General features: G+C 39.1%; 1 protein-coding gene across 1 annotated transcript; it reads right to left on the minus strand.

The window, feature by feature from the left end:
• Positions 1 to 1,257: 1,257 nt before the first annotated feature.
• LOC149458199 (pulmonary surfactant-associated protein D-like) lies at positions 1,258 to 12,729 on the minus strand. The gene is made up of 7 exons (XM_089682475.1): positions 12,638 to 12,729; positions 12,371 to 12,543; positions 11,890 to 11,979; positions 8,735 to 8,770; positions 8,580 to 8,627; positions 4,260 to 4,343; positions 1,258 to 1,672 (listed from the first exon to the last, which is right to left on the minus strand). The coding sequence occupies exons 2-7, from the start codon at positions 12,534 to 12,536 to the stop codon at positions 1,296 to 1,298; spliced, it is 801 nt and encodes a 266-aa protein (XP_089538601.1). The 5' UTR covers positions 12,537 to 12,543; positions 12,638 to 12,729; the 3' UTR covers positions 1,258 to 1,295.
• Between the last annotated feature and the right edge of the window lie 3,812 nt (positions 12,730 to 16,541).

Below are 16,541 nucleotides of genomic sequence, written 5' to 3' on the forward strand. Positions count from 1 at the left end.
GCATGCCAAGTCGCACCCTATTGTCTGCAATTACAGCGGTCATATCAGTGCGGTTCCAACTTAGTCGAAGCCACACCAATTTCTAAAGTAGTGCATGCATTACTTTTGGTGTGATTTACATAGACATCTGTGTCAGATGTCTTGCAAATCACACCTCAACTCTCAATGACATCCCGACTTTGAACACAGGTGACTTACAGTGAAGTCGCACGATTTTAGAGTCAGGATCGGTGTGACCGGGGTGTAAAGGGATGAGGTGGCAACCCTACTGCATGGGATGCAAAGGTGTTCCATGCATCCTCTATGCAGGTGCACGGATTTTCATGCGGATCCGCAGTGGCACCACCCACACAGATGTGAACCTAGCCTTAGTGAGTTTAATTACCACCTTAGTCAGCCACAGAACCTGTGTAAATAATATGTGTTTGGGTTTAAGACTCCTGTCGCACTGGTTGTGACTTGGGTGTAAAGGGATGAGGTGGCAACCCTACTGCATGGGATGCAAAGGTGTTCCATGCATCCGTGTACAGACAATCACATTCATATGTATTGGGGGGAGCAGCTGCATGGACACAGCCTCTGCTCCCAATTTAACATCCATGTGGATGCACGGCCCCGAATGTAGACAATGCGAGTTCAGGGACATGTATGCACGGAAATCCTGTTCATCCTGTGCTCACAAACACAGGTCTCATGCTTGGGCTTGGTGTAAATGAGGCCTAATGGTATGTTCAATGGTTTTTCATTTTTATGAACACAGGTATGGTATGCATGCAGTTTGTGTGTGTGGTTATTTGGGTATTTACTTATGCTAGGTTCACCAATTATTCTTTTGTTCATGCTCGATTGGGCACAGCAGCCCATTATTTGAATTGGCTGCTGTACCTGCAGGAAATGCAGAAAAATGTCCCAAAAGATATCCAGCCACAGGGAAATCACATGGTGCTTTTGTACCTTGCGATTTCCCACACATGGAAATGCACTGTGTTTTCTAATGCATTAAGAATGAATGACAGCCATGCATGTCTGTAAAAAGAGCAGGTGGTTGTGGGTATGGGAGCTGGTGCGTTTTACATGCTATCCCTCACTCACAACAGTGTGAACCTAGCGTTAGACATCGGGCTTACTGCAAAACGTCTTTTAAATTTTTATAAAATGCGTTATTTCTTATTTTCAGTAAAAATCACATTGCCTATGCAACTTTATACATAGATATATATATATTTTTTAATGAAGAATCCGTAATCACAATACAAGTTGTGTTTAGAATGTTTATAAAACACAATATTACAGCACTAGGAGAATTCACAGATGTTCAGTCGTGTTTCTTTACAACTTTTGTCATTCCATTTTCCATTCAATTGCATTTCTACACAATCCTCTTCACCTGATTGATTAGGCTCTCCAGGGCTCCAGTTGGAATATCTAATTGGGTCTCCATTTGCATACCTGAAAGTACCTTCTGTGCTCATATCAGTAACACCCAGGAATGGAAAGGCATTGTGATGCTGAGCAATATCTAACATGGCTTTATTTTCCTCGGCATTTAATGGTGTAGCAAGCTGAAAACCAGCTTTAGTACATATAGCATTTGATTCATCGTACATCACCACCTTTCCGCTTGTGATGAATATTTTATTACCAGCAGTCGATCCTCTAGCAAAGAGCAAAGCTGAAATAAAGCCAGAAAGGAGCAGTGTATTAATACACCAAAAAGCAAAATAATAGAACAACTTTGGGCCTGTTCACACCTATGTGTTTTTTTTAGTTCTTTTTGCAGAAACGCAGTACAGTCCATTTAACCTGGTTTCCTATGGAACGTGTTCACATCTATGCTGTTTTTGTGCTGCTGCGTTTCTGGGAAGGGTCAGGGACTTTTTTAAAAGCAAAAAGCAGTGTTTTTACTACAATAGAGTTCAATGGAGATGCTGCTGAAATGCATGGTAGGGCATTTTTGTGTTTTGCGTTTTTCATTTTTATTCTGCCCAGCAACAAAAAAATTCCACTGTAGCATAAAAAAAAAAAGACTGAACAAAACGCAGTAAAAATGCATCAAAAACGCAAAAGGAACTGCAAAAGCACTGCAAAACGGACAAAAAACCAAACTGCATAGGTGTGAATGGAGCCTTAGATATGTGGTGGTGAAATTGCTTTCTCCAACCTCATTGAATTGATTTTTGAAATACTAACTAGATCATTCATACATGGTCTAATGAAATACAGAGCACTCTTGAATCTGCTGTGACTATGGTGAAATATCAAAGCTGGCCAGTCTTCATAATCATATGGATAGAAGAACAAGCACGTCTAGGAGAAAACCCTGAAAATGATATGTACTAAAGTGGTTGTAAACCTCAGACATAAAATATGAGCAAAACATATTCTTCTTTAGCCCTCATGCACACTGGACATTTTTACAGCGGCTGTTTTTGGCTTTTGATGGGTTTTTCTACAGCTAGTAAACTCCCCAACATGTTATCCTATGTGTCCATGCACATAGGATAACATCAGCGTTTTTTGGCAGGGGCGTATTTTGGCTGGGAAAAAACCCAGGACTAGTGGGTTTCTAGAGTTTATTAGTGAAAAACGCTCTAACATTGAAAGAGATGGCAAAATGCTGTAAATCATGGTAATTTGCGGTAAACCAGTGTTTTTGGACATTTTTATGAGCAAAAAAAAAAAATTTGGGGGGGACAAAAAGAATGCTAAAAAACACTAATGCAAAAACACAAAAAAATGCTTAACTCACATTTTCAATGTGACTTGATACAGCTAATGTTACCAACGTTATTTAATCTCCCTGGCGGTATGATTATGTCAGGAATTTTGTACCAAAAGCGGTACCATTTTTTTGCATGGAAATTTGGTGTTATGTATTGTAGGCCTGCAATTCTTAGTAATTACTTACTTAATAAATACTCATAAAAATAATAATATAATAATAATAAATTTAATTCAATAATATAATCAAATCAAAAACACTGAAATTTGAAATATAGCGCCAAGTTCGCACATCACTGAGCAAAGTCGCAAAATCGTTTTCAGTGTCTGATGACGAATTTCCCCCATGAATCGTTATCACTCAATTCTGCAAGTGGTTCTAATTTACTATCGCTGTTCTCTATCCGGTCTAAAACCGATTTTGACCTAAAGGGACGCTTTTTGGACGCCGTGGACTTTTCTAAGTTTCCAGGCAGAAAGAACAGTCAAAATGCAGGCAGGGCACAGGACAAAGCAGTAGGGACAAAATGTATGTGAAATGCTTTGATACAGGAATGTTTTGCTATGAAATAATCGTTTTAAAAAAAATGTCATTTTTTTCAATTTTAAAATTTGCCGCCGGTTCCGGTGCCCGTACGTCCCGATGTCACGGGGACCGGAACACGGAAGCCAGATGCCGGCATCGGCCGGAGGAGATGGCCGGGGACGCTGCAGGGGACGCATCGCGAGAGCGAAGGACAAGGTAAGCGCTGTAGGGAATCCCTGTGCAACGCCGCATGGTAAGCCCCAGTGTAGCTCGGGGTTACCGCTTTTGGTACTGAAACTCTACCCCGAGCTACACTCGGGAATACTGCTAGGGAGGTTAAACGCCCAGTATGCATGGAGCATTGCTTGTCTCAATTAAGAGCACCAAGTGTAATTTCTGTCTGCTGCTTTATTCCTCTGCTATCAGCATGAATCACGTCTGACAATTATTCCTGACATCAAGGGAAAAATGGTGACAGGAGAGGTATCTCCAGCAGATTGACAGCCCCAGCTCTGTTTCTGTAAGCTGTGTGGAGGGGGGTGTGTCTCTTCCATCCAATCAGCTCTCAGAGCTCTCCTCCCTGAGCTCTGCAGAGTGGAACTGCAGCTCTCCGCCCCCTTTTTTCTGAACTTTCAGACAAGCCAATAAATGTAGCACTTTGAAGGGATGTATAGAAGAGAAGACTGCAGATAAACATGTGCAACTTATCTGGAAGGATTTGTGTCATCTCTGTGTATCACCTGAGCCCAGACAATTCGCTGGGTTTATATAAGGGTTTAAAACCACTTTAATTATTTCCAACCTTAAAACCATATAGTAAGTAAAGTCTGTATACAAGATACAAATTTACATTTATGAACAATAAATCTCATTTGCCATGTAGTTCAACTCTGAACCTTGGTGTACGTTAGCTTTAATGAATTATGCACAATCTGATATAATACCCAGCAGAATGTATTGAGCCAGCAGTCTGGTGGTAGAGTTAAAAAAAACCTGTATTTAATGACCAAACCTTTTTTCTGAAGGTCCAAACTAGACTTCAAAATTCCCAACTGTTCTTCAACAAATAATAACTTCTTTTGCACATTTGCACATTCTAAAAGAAAAAGAAATACACATTTTAAATCACTCTGCGGATGGTTTTTGTATTTTTTAATGTTTATATTTTGAAATGCTTAGTGTATTTGTATTAATTCACCCAATGAACATTTATTATTTAAATGTGCCTGCGTGGGCTTCCTCCAGGTACTCTGGTTTCCCTCCACACTTCAAAGCCATGCTGGCAGGTTAAAGAATATGTCAACCCAAAACCTCAAATTCCTGATATGTGTCTGCTGTACCATGTACTTGTATGAAGAAGTATCCTTTTCTCTTTGTATTGCTTCCTTTGTGTGAAATCCCTAGTGTTCCTACCAGTCTCACTGCTTCCCGATTAAAAACTGACCACGCCAGGCATGAGAGCACAGCGTGGTCAGTTTTCTAGCTATGCTGGGAACTCCTCCAATGATCAGACCTGAGCTGGTGCTATTCCCCCCTCCTTCTTCAGCACAGCAATTCACTGAGAAGTTCAGTGTGCTGCTGCTTCTCCTCCCCCACAAAAAAATGGCAACCGTCCCAACCTATAATCAGTCAGCAGTAAGGTGCACATGGAAGGGCAATGCACATCAAACAAACAAACAAAGGACACGGTACTGTGGCTTACTCATGTATTTGCAAATGTTTGGAAATTAAACCCTCTGTTTTTAACGCAAACTGTAAGACAGGACCAAATTGGTTGTTTTGCAGGCTGGCTGTTAAGTGCTGCTGGGAAATCCTTTGTTTCTTCCCCTTACCCCCTCCCCAGTTCTCTAAAATCCTTATGCAGCTGAGAACAGAGGGTATGTGATCACTTATAAATAGGGGCAAAAAAGGTATTTATAATGTTTTTATATGTATCCATAAATGTTTTGCCTTTCAATTCTATTTTTACCACTTCAGCTCCGAAAGATTTTATTATGACCAGGCCATTTTTAGCTATACTGCACTGTGATAGTTTAACTGGTAGTTGCGCGGTCATGCAACACTGCACCCAAACAAATTTTATATAAAATTTTTAACACAAATAGAGCTTTATTTTGGTGGTATTTAATTGCTGCTGTTTTAAAAAATGTTTTGCAATATAAATGAAAAAAGACCACACATTTCAACAATTTCAAAAATCAAATTTCTTCACACATTTTGGCCAAAATGTACTTTGCTATATGTCTTTGATAAAAAAAAAAATCCCAATAAGCGTATATTGAGTGATTTGCATGAAAGTTATAGCACCTACAAACTCTGGTATATACAATGCATCCAAAAAGTATTCACAGCTCTTAACTTTTTCCACATTTTGTTACGTTACAGTCTTATTTCAAAATGGATTAGATTAATTTTTTACCTCAACATTCTACAAACAATACCCCATAATGACAATGTGAAAGAAGTTTGTTTTGAAATCTTTGCAATTTATTAAAAAATAAAAAAACGAAAAAAAACCAAAACGCATGTACATTAGTATTCACAGCCTTTGCCATAACACTCAAAATTGAGCTCTGGTGCATCCTGTTCCCACTGATCATTGAGATGTTTCCACAACTTGATTGAAGTCCACCTGTGGGACATTCAGTTTATTGGAAATTATTAGGAAAGACATAAACCTGTCTATATAAGGTCCCACAGTTAACAGTGCATGTCAGAGCACAAACCAAGCCATGAAGTCCAAGGAATTGTCAGTAGACCTCTGAGACAGGATTGTATCAAGGCACAGATCTGGGGAAGGGTACAGAAAAATGTCTGCACCATTGAATGTCCCAATGAGCAGAGTGGCCACCATCATCCGTAAATGGAAGAAGTTTGGAACCACCAGGAATCTCCCTAGAGCGGGCCGTCCGGGCAAAATGAGTGATCGAGGGAGAAGGGCCTTGGTCAGGGAGGTAACCAAGCACCCGATGGTCACTCTGGAAGAGCTCCAGCATTTCTCTGTGGAGAGAGGAGAACCTTCCAAAAGAACAACCATCTCTGCAGCACTACACCAATCACGCCTGTATGGTAGATTGGTCAGAAAGAAGCCACTCCTCCGTAAAAGTCAAATGGCAGCCTGCCTGGAGTTTGCCAAAAGGGACCTGAGGGTCTCTCAGACCATGAGAAACAAAACTCTCTGGTCTGATGAAACAAAGATTGAACTCTTCGGCCTGAATGCCAAGCGTCATGTCTGGAGGAAACCAGGCACAGCTCACCACCTGGCCAATACTATCTCTACAGTAAACCATAATGGTGGCAGCATCATGCTGTGGGGATGTTTTTCAGCGTCACAAACTGGGAGACTAGTCAGGATTGAAGGAAAGATGAATGCAGCAATGTACAGAGACATCCTTTATGAAAACCTTCTCCAGATTGCCCAGTGGCAATGACGCGAGGCCGGCGCAACGCGACCCACCGGCGCATGCGTGCCGCACACCAAAACAGTCACACCACGTTGCTGGTCACGAGCGCATGGCGGTAAGTGATAATACTACACACTATCACTGTACTAATGACATCTAGGGGTTGACATCTACAGGAATCAAGCGGTTAAATATGTGCCTAACTATGTGTGTAGTGTGCTGCTTTTACTACTAGGTCTCTATGTTTCTCATCCCTGCAAAGCAGAGATCATTCCCTCTATACAGAGCTCTGCGTTGACTGTTAACAAGAGCTCTGGGCTGTGATTGTAAGCAGCCAATCAGAAGGTCCTGGCTGTGAATAATTTGCCAGAATTTGCTGACAGGCTCCAACTGTGTACAATCACAGCAGGTGAAGGCTGGGGCGGAGCACCTGCGCACCCGAAAACCAGAAGTAGGCAGAGACGTATGAGTACATTGCTTTACCTACAATGGCCTCCATTCCACTGTACATTGTGGGCGTGCAGTCGCTAAGTGGTTATACAGGATTTATATAGCACCAACAGATTGCACAGAGCTTTACATTATAAAGGGTGGGTACTTGTCTGTTAATTCACCGGATTTAGATATATATATATATATATATATAAATAAATCCAGTGAATTAACAGACAAGTACCAAAGGGTGACTGTAAAAGTTGCAATACAATTCAAAAACAAGAACAGAAGGCACACCAGCCTTGCGCATTTCCTTTATAAATATTTTAATGAAGAAAAAAAAACCTAGATTGCCTGGTTCACTGCTCCAATCCCAACATGGAGAATTAACTTCAAATGGCTGACACATTTCGAGGGTTGGTCCCCTCTTCATCAGAACCATCATCCAAAGAGTGAAGGGTTAATCACAAGCTGATGGATACCGTTGACTCCTGGTTTGAAAGTGATGTGGCAGCTATATACAGAGTGAAGGATTTGCTGTGTCCTACCCATCCTCGCTGGCGCCCCACTTTACTTGGTTCCTGGAATCTCCTGCACTTACCAGGAGCCCCGGGACAACATCAAGCTGCTTCAGGATGAAGAGCGGGGAGAGACAAAGGCACATCCATGCTTTAATCTCCTCTGTAGATAAAGAAACTGTAAGTGACAATGATATTGTCACTTCTGGTTTTAGATCCACCATTTCCTGGCCGGTATAGCCAAGGGACACATATAACTGAGCATATATGTGCTTGGTTACATTCATTGGAGGGCAGGGGAGACATTGGGGTCTATTAGTGTCTAATGTCTCCAAAAAGAGTACCTATCGCCTGCCCAATGTCATCACATAGGGATTTATTAACATCTTGAGTTAGCAATACAATAAAAATAAATAAAAATCAGAAAGTTAAAATAAAATTATAATAAAAAAATAACCATCATCCCCATTGCATACCCACATTGCACACACCCACAAATACACGTGTATGTTAACTGTGGTTGCACCTCATATGTGAGGTATCGTCGTGAACGTCAGAGAGAGCAATCACTCTGATCATTCAAGAGCTCCTTGTTAACTCTAAACTTTGGAACTGTAAAGGCTTTTAAAGTGTCACCAATGGATATTTTTGAGTATCATAGTTTTTTGGGATATCATGGGCGCGCAATTTTAAGATTGACATGTTTAGTATCAATTTACTGGATGCATCCTAATATTTTATATTTTACATGAACATTGGCTATTATACTGCCGTGTGTTTGTACTAAAATTAATTTTATATTTTTTTCCTGAAAATTTGCGTTTGATAAACAGTTGCACAAGTATCATGCAACATAACTATCATCTTTTTATTCTACAGGTCCTCTGCTTTTAAAACATATATACTGTGCCATAAATGTGCAGAAAATTAAAAAAATTGTTCCAGAACCGAACTGGTTAAAATTAGTACGTTTACCTGCTAGTTCAGCACAAGCCCCTTTACTTCCTTTCTGACCTGGCATTCCTAAAAAAAGGAAATTATATAGTCTATTTAATTTTAATGTTATATGATACTTTTTAAAATGTATTGCTATCAAGTACTAGCTAAATACAATTGCACTGTATAAATACCTGGTAGTCCAGCAGTGCCTTTTTCACCTTTCGGACCTGTGAAGAAGGTACAGTATATGAGTAAAGGTATTCATATACAAAAAAAGTGGTACTTTGACGAACTGATTATCGGAAAATAAAAAAATCTAGCTCACGTTCTATACTGCAGAAGCCAATTAAAATAAAATCCACTAAACACATTGAGATGCATGGACCCTGATGAAAAAGGGAGCTACAGGACAACAGGACCCTTTAAAGCTGAACTCTTCTGACAGCTAAAATGACTTACACCCTCACATCAATGACTCACATCAAGCCGACTTTGAAATTGTGTGACTTACAGTGAAGTCGCACGATTTCAAAGTCAGGGAAAATGCTGATTTCAGGTGCGATTTGCAAGACATCTGACACAGATGTCTATGCAAATCGCACCAAAAGTAATGCATGCACTACTTTAGAAATCGGTGCGGCTCCAAGCAAGTCAGAACAGCACTGATATGACTGCTGTAATTGCGGACAGTTGGGTAGTAGTAGTAGGTTTGCAAGTCATATTGCATGCAAATTGAATGCCAAGTTTCACCCAGTGCGACTGGAGTGTAACTTTCTTCCTCCTAGTTAGGCTGAAAATAGGTTTAGGAAAATTTAGTTTTTGACTCCTCTGTAGTAGTGAAGCAGGATTTGATTGCTTTTGGCTATTTTGGAACATAGTGGGATGGAAGAGACAGGTCCCTGGACTGAATATTTATGCAGCTCCAGTCAATCCCTGGTTAAGAAGGACCAGCAGGGGCTGAGTTGTGCTTAACCCCTTCACACCTAAAGGTAAAACAAATCTAAATGCCTAAGCACAATTTTGCAACGTTGACATGTGTTAGTAAAACCGTACATATCATCACAACTACTTTGTACATCCAAATTAATTATACCGCGTTTTTTTCAGGACAAATTGGTCTTTCATTTGGTGGTAGATGGTAATGGATATCTCCTGATTTTTTTTTTTTATTATCAAAGGAAAACTGGCCCAAAATAGTAAACAAAAATCATTTTTTTTATTTAGCTGTGTGTTTCTTGTTACTACCATAACCTACCACCAAAGAACAACCCAAAATAAATTCTCCAGCTCTTGACGATCGCAGCGACACCATATATGTGTATGTTATTTGTTTGTACCCGTAGTACAGCCCAGAAACAATAGTGCGCATTTTGTTTTTGTCTTTTTTTTTTTTCTACCTAAAACACACTGACACCAATTTTTTTTAAACCCTGACCTTTGACCCTGACCTTGACCCAAACAATAACCCTGGCACTGAAGTAGATCAAACCTTGATCTAGGTATTTTTTTTTTTTATATTTATTTTTCTTTTTTTCTTTTTTTTTACAAATATTTTTTTTTCTCTCTATGCCAGGAGTTAGAGAGATACAATGTATCTCTCTCCTCCATTCATAGAGAAAGAAAAAGACAAGGGGGCTGGGCTGCACAGTGACTGATCACTGTGATAGCCAATCAGAGGCCATCGCAGCGATTGTGTGACCCGGAATCGGGAGTCCCGAGTCCCGATCGTTAGAACAGCACCCAGGGCTCTCAGTGACACTGCAGTCTTTGTGCTGGAGACGCGCAGTGCGGCGGGCTTCCAGCACAAAGACAGGTACGCAAATATGCAGCCCCACGGAAAAAAGCCCAGTTCTGTGAGGCCACATATTTGTGTGACGTCGGCGTCAAGGGCTTAAATTAGTCTGGTACCTAGAACAGCAGGGTCCTTGTCCTGGTGGAGAGAGACCCAGCCTAGAAGGGTTGTCTGCCCTTCTGGGCTACTCAGCTGAAGATTGCAGGACGTTTATTGAGGACCCAGCTCAGGGAAAGCTGAGGGGGCTATTCCTAAAGCTGTGAGAACAGTTGTGAGAAAGTCTACTGGGGATCTGGCGTAGAGGCTCATATTAGAAGGTCTGGTTGGCACTGGAAGGAGGCATCCATGTACACAAGAGAACTCAGTGAGTAGAGGTCTAAGAAAGAGAGAGATTCTAAAGAACTGTTGCTGCTTGATATTTTTTTTTTTTTTTTTTTTAGAGAGACTGTTCCAGAATTTGCTGGCTAAGGGCTGCTTCCAAGGTGGGAGCCCCCTGAGCTGTATGCCCATCCCCTTTTGCACTGGAGGCCTACCTTGAAGAGGTTGGCTACTACCAGAGAGTGTCCTCTGTTAAGGTTTGGAGTATCCTAAGGCTCACCCTTTAGCCTATCCAAGTTCTTCAATCTATAAATCCTTAAAAAGATACTTTCTGCCTAGTTATTGTGTGGAGAGACTGAGAAGCTGCCTTGTGCTTGGCTGCTGTGCACCCAATAGAGAATAGAACATGGGACAAACAGCAACACCGACTTGGGGTGTGCACTACACTACTCATTATGTATTGTATGCAAAGGTGTCAAGGGCTTGCCCACATACTGGGAGCAGAGAAGAAAGAAAGTGATGGCTCCTGCGGGAACGTGGAACAAGATAAGTATTCTTCTCTTTTAGGGCCTGGAAACTTGGAAAAGTCCATGATTTCCAAAAAGCGTCGCTTTAGGTCAAAAGCGGTTTTAGACCAGCTAGAGAACAGTGATAGTAAATTAGAACTTGCAGAATTGAGTGATAATGTTTTGTGGGGAAATTCGTCATCAGACACTGAAAACAATTCTGCGACTTTGCTCAGCAATGTACAAACTTGGCGCTATATTTCAAATTTGATTATATTATTGAATTAAATGTAATATTATTATATTATTATTTTTTATGATTATTTATTAAATTATAATTTATGATTTCGTGTTTCAAGTTTTATCATACCCGGGATGTTTACTAGACTCTTGTTCGGACAGATTTCAGTAAGTTATTCCTAAAAATTACAGGCCTACAGTAAAAAAAAAACATATTTCCATGCAAAAAAATGTACCGCTTTGAGCACAGAAATATGGACATAATCATACCGCTAGGGAGGTTAAGCTGGCTGGAGTTCATCTTTAGCAGTTATTTACAAACAATAAAATAAACCTGTAGAAAACAGGCATTTCTGGAAAAAAAAATTGTAACCATAGTTTTTCTATTCTGGAAACCACACAGTTTATTCACAGCTGTCTGTTTTTGGTTTATTATAACTATTTATTTCCCAGATTTGCTTAAATAGAATATATACAAACTGTTATTTACCTGTAACCCCAGGGTTTCCTGGTGGTCCAGTTTTTCCTGGTGGTCCAGTGTTACCTCTTAATCCTGGATGTCCTGACTCACCTGGTGGTCCTGCAATCAATACATTAATGAGAGTGTAAAAAAAAAATATGCATTCCTAAAATGTGAAATTTTCTGTGATCTGATTGTTATAAAATTTATTTATTTAATTTTATTTAATACAGGTACTTATGGCATAGTTAACCTAAAACAATAACAAGAAAAATTGGCAAGAGCAAAATGAAAGGGCAAATCTGCACTCATTGATCTTAAGCATATATAAATTAACAAACTTACTGTAATTACAGTAAATTAGATGATGAATTATATATTTTTATATAATTCTCAAACTTAATGTAAATACTCTTGCATATAACATACTACAATATCTACCTTATCACCAAAAGCTACCCGCATAGGCTTCAATGGATGCGAAAATGGATGTTGGTAGGTATTTTCTTACCTGGATCTCCTTTTAACCCATTAACCCCATCTCTGCCATCTCGTCCATTGAGACCTGGAAGCCCTTGTATCACAGAGCACACGGGAGATGTGTCTGACATGGCCTTGGAGAATAGTAGCATGAAAATTGTAACTGCAAAGTGAAGGGGTTGAAAATGGACAACCATATCTAACCTAAAAGTAAAGACAATCATTTTAGAACACAAACTTGTTTTATGTCCAAAAAAAACAATGAAGAAAAAGCTGGAGAAAAAAAAAAAACACTTGCCATCAATGATCTTTTTCAGATTTCCTAAATCATCAGTGGCCAGAAATGTTTAATCTTCTTGTACCAACTAGTGTGCCTAGGTAAGATCTTGTCAGGTTGTGTGCAGAACAGATGAAGATAAGTTTTTATATAGGAGGCTATCGATTATTTCTTGAACTTTGAGCCATGGCGGTCAATAGAAAAGAGTTGCTGTTTAATTTAGTTATGCTGTAAAAACATTGTCATGTTTTTTTCAGGATCAGTTGAAAAGTTTTTGTATAAGTGAAACTATTTAACAGCGTTTTTTTTTTTGTACTAAGTACCAGTGTTGGCTAATCTCTTCTTGGAATAAATGTAAAATAATCTCAGAAACATTTGGACATAAAACAAGTAAGACATAATCATTTTAGAATGATAGTATATACTTGATTATTAATAAAAAAAGTTATGTTCTATAATAAAAGATCTGTATGGCACCATTCCTCAACAAGTGTATTCAAAGACTGAGGCTTACCACCAAATTGGAGGGGACTTTTGGGGTGGGTATATTTTTCTATGGCAAGATTAGAGAATAAACAAGCCAACTATTTTTGTAAAATTAATAAGTTTTATTGACAACGTTCTAAAATCAATTTTAAAAATAATCATTAGTCACACATCATTACATTATCTATATACAAAATGTTACGCTGCCTATCCGTCTACTGTATAAATACTTTAGTAGCTTTTTATATGTATGTAATGGAGGAGAATTCATAAAACTCATGCACACGGGACATTTTGATAACGCTGGTAACGTTAGCTGTGTAAAGTCACATTAAAAATGTGAGTTTTTCAGCTTTTTTAGCATTTTTGCATTAGCGTTTAGCCACGATTAGTGGCGTTTTCCCACGTTTGGGGTTTTAGTGGGTTTTTTTGTTAAAAAAAGTCCAAAAAACGCCAGTTTGTGGTGTTTTACCACATTTTTCAGCATTAGAGCATTTGTACAGCTACAAAACTCCTATAGAAACCCACTAGTCCTGGGTTTTTTTTCCAGCCAAAAAACATTGATTACAGTCTATGTGTGCATGGACACATAGGATAACATGCTGGGGGGTTTGCTGGATGTAGAAAAAAACTTCAAAAGCCAAAAGCAGCAGCTGTAAAAAAAATCAAGTGTGCATGAGGGCTAAAACCTGGAGGCTGATTGGTTTCAATTCATAGCTGCACCATGCAGTTTTAGTAAATAACACCCAATGTACATAGGTCTTAATGAATACAGCACTTTTCAAAAACAATTTTTCAGTAGGGCGGATGGCAGACAATAGCTGAATGTCAGGCAGATAGACTCTGCTTCCTCAAGTGGCAATAGATATGTGCATCTAGAACAGCCTTTCTCAACCTTTTCAACTCAGAGGAACCCTTGACATAACTTTCCAGTCTTGGGAACCCCTGCTAAAAATGACTTTATCTACAATTAATGATACATTAGTGTGATAATCAGAGGTAAGAATGCTCCTTATACTTATGGTCATTGGGAAGAATTACCCCTCTACAGATTGCTAAAAAGATCAATGGTGTCAGTGGGAACTTACCTGAAAGACAAAAATTGCTCATTGCTCAAGGAACCACTAACAACCTCTGTTGAGAAACCCTTATCTAGAATATACAGTTAGAGTTAGTACATATACAGTATAATATGTATGCACTATGTAATTACAACATTATGTACAAATCAAACATCCTTTTATAAATACATTATTGTACTTCACATACGAAAGAATCTGTGACTTAGAATATGAGCCTAAAAGATTCCCTGTGAGACTGCAGAGGGGATGAAAAGCACATCAACAGGTCTGCCCATACATAATTCCTAAATCAAATCAAAAAGAGAGGGGAAGGTAATAGGTCTCACAATTGTATTTAGGGTACCATGATTCAGATTGTCCTATCTAGCTAAATCTAAAGGGTTCCACTATTTATGGGGGTCTCCGAAGACTTGTTTTAACTTAAAGTGGCAATGCACCATTTAGGAGATATTGTAAAGGAGCTCCATTGCATGTGATCTGAAGGAACGGCATGCCTGTGCCATTCCTTCAGAGCTATTTGCTGTAAAAAGGGACTCCCGTGTGCATGTTTGGGAGTGATGTCATCAAGACTCGGCAATTCAAGTCGCCAAAGCCCACAAACTAGGAAGAAGGACCAAGCGAAGATGGAAGCCCCGTCAGCAGCGCACCGCTGGAGGGCTTCGTTTTAAGGTACGTTTTTTTTTTTTAAAAAAGGTTGCCATTTACTACTGCTTTAATAATTAATCCATTGTTTAGCTGTAAATAAATACAGGTATATAAACCAATGAATGTTGAAAAAGACGTGCGTATATAAATTCCTACCTCCTATATACATTATTCACATAAGGGGCCAGTTGGTTGTTTTAGATGTGCACCACTTGATGTTCAACGCTAGATGTCACTCAGGGCCATTTCATGCACACAAAACATTCGATCCATTGGTAGAATGTATTGCAGCATAAATAACTAGAACTTTGCCCTGCATGTTAAACATATAGGATATCACATTTGGCATGATATCTTCACATAATTATCATTCCAATGTGGTTTTGGTAAAAAAATCACTAGTAACCCACCTTAAATATCCAGGGGAAATTGGAACCCCCCAAAGCACCAGCTGGCCATCATGGCAGCTAGGGAAATTGTAGTAAATTGTTCCATTATCATATACCCCTCCCACAGCAGTATTATTACCATCCTGTTGATTTTAAACTTCCTTTTACATGGCCTGTTGTACTGTCTTAGGTGATGGCATCTAGTTCTGTGATTCTATATATTTTTGCTGTACTGTGTTTCCCATCTCCCCGTGAATCCAACAACCTTTCAAACAAATTCCAATCTTTTTTCATTCTCAATGGTTTTGGGAGCTTTCCCCAAAAACATTTTAGTTGATGATAACCCCACTCGTCTAACCTAATAAAAATCTTTCCCTTATCCTTTACCAACTCTTTAAAGGGCTTCAGTTTCCCCTCCCCCATTATATCTCTCAGTTGGATATCTTCCTTTTTAAACCATCTACCTGTTATCTCCTCTCTACCTGGGGGAAATAATTCTGTATTTCTTAGTGGCATTAATATAGAGTTAAATTCCCACTTCATATATTTGTGAACTTTATCCCATTCCCTTAATACATTTACGGTGTATATACTTAAATCCTCTTTCAATCCTCTATATTTTGCCGGCAACCATATAATTCTATTCAAATTAGTTCCACTCAGTGCATTTTCAATCTTTACCCAACTTTTCCCTTCTAAATTAAACATCCAATCAAAAACTCTCCCTAATATTACTGCTTTATAATATCTTTTAATATCTGGAACTCCCAGGCCGCCCTTCCTTTTGTCTCTACTTAATATTTTGAAGGACACCCTCGGTTTTTTATTCCTCCATATGTATCTTGTTATCATTCTCTTTATTACCTTAAAAAAAACTTCTGGGATTTTAATTGGGATCATTTGAAATCTATATAAGATTTTAGGTACGATTATCATTTTTACCAAGTTTATACGCCCTATCCATGATGGAATTCCTCTTTCTAAGGTTTTTAGTTCCTCCTTTACTTTGTTTAATAATGAAATATAATTTAGTTTATACAAATTTTTATATGCCGCCACTAGCCTTACTCCCAAGTACGGCAAAAAGTGTTCCTGCAGAGAGCTCCGCTATTGCTTTGACAGTTCCTTGACATTTATAGCGGCTGCAACAATGTATCTGTTTCCGAATAAAAACATCTGTATCCGAAATGGATACAAATAGATACAATGTTGCAGCCGCTATAAATGTCAAAGAACTGTCAAAGAAATAGCAGAGCTCTCTGCAGAGACACTTTTTGCCGGCTGTAGATGGGATGAAACTTGGCCAATTTTTTTTTTTTTACC

The sequence above is a fragment of the Staurois parvus genome, unplaced genomic scaffold, assembly GCF_062004578.1.
Source record: "Staurois parvus isolate SC_StPar_1 unplaced genomic scaffold, SC_StPar_1.0 ptg000291l, whole genome shotgun sequence".
Taxonomy (NCBI): Eukaryota; Metazoa; Chordata; class Amphibia; order Anura; family Ranidae; genus Staurois; species Staurois parvus.